This window comes from Chaetura pelagica, unplaced genomic scaffold (assembly GCF_000747805.2).
Source record: "Chaetura pelagica isolate M959 unplaced genomic scaffold, ChaPel_1.0 scaffold704, whole genome shotgun sequence".
NCBI classification, from domain to species: Eukaryota; Metazoa; Chordata; class Aves; order Apodiformes; family Apodidae; genus Chaetura; species Chaetura pelagica.
Window position 1 is genome coordinate 214,719 of NW_009952994.1, and position 5,358 is coordinate 220,076.

General features: G+C 62.7%; 1 protein-coding gene across 1 annotated transcript; it reads left to right on the top strand.

Moving 5' to 3' along the window:
* The first annotated feature begins 830 nt into the window (after positions 1-830).
* Positions 831-5,115, top strand: ST6GALNAC2 (ST6 (alpha-N-acetyl-neuraminyl-2,3-beta-galactosyl-1,3)-N-acetylgalactosaminide alpha-2,6-sialyltransferase 2). Its single transcript, XM_009996568.1, has 10 exons — positions 831-859; positions 968-1,060; positions 1,162-1,219; positions 1,861-2,035; positions 2,674-2,839; positions 2,929-3,067; positions 3,229-3,332; positions 3,495-3,578; positions 4,671-4,770; positions 4,948-5,115. Exons 1-10 carry the CDS (start codon positions 831-833, stop codon positions 5,113-5,115), a joined length of 1,116 nt encoding a protein of 371 aa, XP_009994870.1.
* Positions 5,116-5,358: the final 243 nt, after the last annotated feature.

Here is a 5,358-nt window from a genome sequence, read left to right on the forward strand (position 1 = left end):
GACCCTGACTCCCCACCCACCCCTGGGAGATGCTCCAGCTCCCAGTGCCAGCACCCAGGTGAGGCTCTGGGCTGTCCCCCCCCCGTCATGCCAACCCCCCGGGGGGGGGCCCGGAGCAGGTTTAGGTGGCAAACGGCTCTGGATCCACTCCCAGGCAGGGCTGTTGGTGCTGCTGGTGTGGAGAGAGGCTGAGGTGGGGACAGAAACCCAACGCCTGTCACGCCAGGGGGGCAGGCAGAGCTCTGCTCCCCACCTGCCTCTACCTGTCCCTGGGCTCCCAAGCTGAGCTCCTGTAACAAGGGGGCCCTTGTCCTCTCCACAATACCCCCCTTCTGGCCTGAGCACCTGCTGGCTGGGCTGGAGGCAGCGCCGTGGGGGCTCTGAAGGGCCCTTCTGTGCGGGGATGAATGGGAGCCTGTTCCCCTCCGGTGGGTTCCCACCTCCTACTCACCAGCCTGCACCCCTGCCTGCCCCCCGAGGGGCTCAGGGCACCCCAAGATGCTCAGGGCAGTGACCTTCTGCCTCCATCCCCAGCACTGCTGAGGGGTCAGGGCACACCCCAGCTGGTCCCATGGCAAAGGGGGTCCCCGAGAGCCTCTAGTTCCCAATTGCCACGTGCCCAGCTTGTCCCAGCCTCATCCTCCTCCTCCTGCTTCAGCTTGGGAAGTGCAGGGTGGTGGGAAGAACTCTCAAGAAGATTCCCCCAAAGCTGCAGGCTGGACTGGGAGCAGTTTTTGGTACATGGGGGTCCTGGAGGTGGAACCCATCCTCCCTGCATAAACCCTGTGCTTTGCAAACCCTCGGGAGGGAACAGGCACAGGTGAGGCTGGATGGGCACAGGCAGCAGTCAAGGGGCTGGGTGAGGGTGACATGGTCCTTCTCTGGGGCTCTCAGGGGTGGGGGGTGTTGAGCTGTGGTGACCCTGTATCACCTCCCTGGCTGAGCCCCCACTGGCTTCTTCTCCCAGCCTGCTGCAGCCAGAGCCACTGGTCCTGGCTCCACCAGGGACATCACACCGGGTCAGCAGCCACAGGTGGGGCCTTGGAGGTGGCTTGGACAGGTAAGGGGGAAGGTGTGCCTGGTGGTCCTGGCACAAGCTGGGGCTCCCTGGTGCCCAAGGGTTGGATCTTTAACCCTGGTCTATGTTTCCTCCTTCCTCAGTGGGAATTCCTTCAAGCCTCCTGCCAAGCTGGAGGACCCCAAGCCCAGCAGAAAGCAGGTAACCATTAGCACAGTATGGTCAGTGTCCCTGGCACCTCCTCCTTGATGGGTTTTGTCAGTTCAGGGTCTGTGTGGAGAAGCTGAGGAGGAGCAGCAGGATCTGGAGGGGGTTTTAGGTGTCTGTGTGCGTGGAGGAGCAACCTCCTCCATCCATGGATCTGGGTCTCCCTGAGCTTCTCTGGTGTGGCTGCAGCATCTCCCTGTGCAGCTCCCCAGTGTGGAGGTTGGAGCCAGTGTCACCTGCTCCCTCCAGCTCCATGATGCCTGGGCTGGTGGCTCATGAAGATGGACCCAGGCTCTGGGAGGGACTGGTCCTGGGTGCTGGGGCTGCTCCTGCAGCAAAGACCTTGAACAAGGTGCCCACACTAGAATATGTTGCAGCTTTCACAGGGCTCACGCTTTCAGGTGTCTGTCTAAGCTCCGACCCTCCCAGCCCTGGTGAAAAAGGTACCAAAGGGCATTTTGCAGCTGGGGAAACTGAGGCATGATGCAGGGCCTGTGTGACCCACCAAGGGAGATGGACAAGGAGCATTTTTGTCCCTGGGTTTGTCCTCTCCTTAGTGCCTGCTGAGAGGTGGGATGTTGGATGGAAGGTTAGACCCAGGCTGGAGACTGAACCAAGGTCTTCCTCCCCTCCAGCCCAGCATGTGCCCCCACTCAGTGCTGGCCAAAGCAAAGGCAGACCCCAGGTTTAGGGAGATCTTCCACTTCGACACCCCTGTGCTGATGTGGGACCAGCACTTCACCCCGGAGACCTGGGACAGGCTGAAGTCACGACACGTCCCCTACGGCTGGCAGGGCTTGTCCCACGCAGGTACAGACCCAGTGGGCATGGGGCAGGCAGCAGATTGGGCAAAGGAGCCAAGGACCTTGAACCCTCCCCACTCCAGCTCCTGGGTCACGGGGCAGAGGGGACAGCTTTGCAAATGCCACTTGCTGCATCTTGTGACATTTTCCTGGAATAAAAGCTCCAGTGTGAGCTCGATAATTAACTGGGGCCGGAGGAGCCCGGACAACCCGCTCCATTGTTGTGGGTGGAAATTGTTTTCCTTCCTACCCCAAACCCACCCTCTGCTCTCCCTGGCAGCTGCCAGCTTTGATCCTCAGGCTGGGAAGTGCTGGGAATGGCAGGGGGGGAGTGAGGAGGGGGGCAGATGCAAGGAGACATTGTCAAGAGGGGACATGGCCAGCGCAGGCAGCAGCATCTGCAGGGCTGGAGGTGCCTGGATGTGTCCCTGTGCTTCCACAGCTTCAGGCAGCTGCTGTTTGGAGTGGGCTTGTTTGGGGGGGCTGTGAAGGGGCCAACCTGGCAGAAGAGGGTCTGGCTGGTGTCCCCCCACCCTTGTTGTAGCCCCCTCTCCTGAGGATGTCGGGATGTCCTGCTCCCGGGCGGGATGTCCCACAAGCTGAAGTGCTGTCCCTGCTGACGGGTCGTGTCCTGCTCCCTTCCAGCTGTGGGCAGCACCCTCCAGCTCCTCAACGCCTCGGCCAACAGGCACCTCTTTGCCAGGGACACCTTCCCGGGGGGCTGCATCCGCTGTGCTGTGGTGGGCAACGGTGGCATCCTCAACGGCTCCCGGCAGGGCAAGGCCATCGACGCCCACCACCTGGTGTTCAGGTGGGGAACGGATCCTGAGCAGGATGGGGCCGTGGGTGCTTGGGGAGAGATGCTGGACCCTGGGCAAGCATCCTGCCCTTCTCCTGCAGGCTCAACGGTGCCGTGATCAAGGGCTTTGAGGAGGACGTGGGGACCAAGATCTCCTTCTACGGCTTCACGGTGAACACCATGAAGAACTCGCTCATCGCCTACGAGGAGTTCGGGTTCACCCAGATACCCCAGGGGGAGGTGAGAGCCCCAGGGCTTGTTGGGGAGGTCACCCCGGATTGTCCCCTGAGGTTGGGCTTAGCCCCTTCTCCCCATCTCAGGAGCCCTCAGCTCTTGCCCTGCTGATGCGGGTGGTGCCCCCAAAGCCCCCCCAGCCAGCACTGTCTGTGTCCCCCCTGCAGGACCTCAGGTACATCTTCATCCCCTCAGACATCCGTGACTACGTGATGCTGAAGTCAGCCATCCAGGGCAGCCCTGTCCCTGAGGGCACTGACAAGGGGGACAGGTGAGTACCCCCCTCAAGATCCTCCCAGCCCCTTTGGTGACACACCCAAGGGAGCATGACTTGCCTGCCCCCACCCCACACCTGTTCCTGATGGGATAAACCTCAAGTAGCCCCACAACTGCCATGACTTCAGTTCTGCCCTCCTTCTCACCCCCCTTGCAGGCCACAGAAGTATTTTGGACCTGAGGCATCTGCAGAGAAGTTCAAGCTGCTGCATCCTGATTTCTTGCATTACCTGAGAGAGAGGTGAGGATGAGGAGGACCATGGCTGGGCTCAGACCACCTGCCTCCCACCCCTGCTCCCTCCAGTACAGGCTGCCCAGCCTCAGAGTGCACTCCCAGTCCTCTGCAGGCACTGGAACCATCTCTGTCCTGCTCTCTGCAGGGAAAGCAGGGAGATTTGTCCTCTGCCATTGCCATCCACCACAGCAGACCCCACATCCCCTCCTGGCAGGGGGGCTCCCAGTGCCTCACCGTGCTCACCTCACTGCCTGTTCCCCAAGATACATGAACTGTTGAGCCAGTCCAACAGGAGCAGAGGCAGGGCCTGAAGGCAGTTTTCCTGCCTTTCATGAAAACAGGGACCCGGGTTGGGGCAACTTCAAAGAGCAGGGAGGTGCCTTCAGCAGCCTGCAGTGCCTGAGCTGACCCTTGGTAGCAGCCATCAGAGAATTCACACCAGCACCGTTTCACTCGGCGCTCCTGCCTTGTGGGTTTAATGGAGTGCACGGTGGGGGCTGCTGGGCAGGCACTGGGAGGGGCTGGGCAGGCACTGGGAGGGGCTGGGCAGGCACTGGGAGGGGCTGGGCAGGCACTGGGAGGGGCTGGGCAGGCACTGGGAGGGGCTGGGCAGGCACTGGGAGGGGCTGGGCAGGCACTGGGAGGGGCTGGGCAGGCACTGGGAGGGGCTGGGCAGGCACTGGGAGGGGCTGGGCAGGCACTGGGAGGGGCTGGGCAGGCACTGGGAGGGGCTGGGCAGGCACTGGGAGGGGCTGGGCAGGCACTGGGAGGGGCTGGGCAGGCACTGGGAGGGGCTGGGCAGGCACTGGGAGGGGCTGGGCAGGCACTGGGAGGGGCTGGGCAGGCACTGGGAGGGGCTGGGCAGGCACTGGGAGGGGCTGGGCAGGCACTGGGAGGGGCTGGGCAGGCACTGGGAGGGGCTGGGCAGGCACTGGGAGGGGCTGGGCAGGCACTGGGAGGGGCTGGGCAGGCACTGGGAGGGGCTGGGCAGGCACTGGGAGGGGCTGGGCAGGCACTGGGAGGGGCTGGGCAGGCACTGGTGGTGCTGGGCAGGCACTGGGGCCGTGGGCTGCCTGTGACCCCCAGCTGCTCCGGCAGGGTCCTGCGCTCGGAGCTGCTCAACACGCGGTTCGGGTCGCTCTACATGCCCAGCACTGGTGCCCTCATGCTCCTCACTGCTCTCCACACCTGCGACCAGGTAAGAGGTCATGGGGCCACCTTCTTCTTGGGGACCAGGGGACCCCCCTTTTGGCTGCTGACGGGGACCAGCGTGTCCTGGTGGCTGTCCTACATCTGCCACCCCTTGTCCCCGGAGCACCTTTGGCTGAGCTCTGACCTCACACTCCATCCACCTGCCCCACCTCCCTCCCCACAGGTCAGTGCCTACGGGTTCATCACCTCCAACTACGAGCAGTTCTCAGATCACTACTACGAGCTGGAGAAGAAACCACTGGTGTTTTATGCCAACCATGACATGATGCTGGAGGCCGCGCTGTGGAGGAGCCTGCACCGGGCAGGGATCATGACCCTCTACCAGCGGTGAGGCTGGGGGGTGGCCCATGGGGGCAAGTGCAAGGACTCCTGTGGCTCTTCTCCTTCCCAAAGGCCACCTTCTCCCTCTTGAGGGCTCTCCCCAGCTGGCAGGCCAGCCCAAGGAGCAGACCCTCCACACCACAGCTGGCAGTGGTGGTAAAGCTGAGGCTGGTACAGGGAAATGCTGCATTTCTTCAGGGATCTCTGGAAAGTTGTTGCATGCTTCAGTGTGGTTGAACGTGGCATTTAGGGC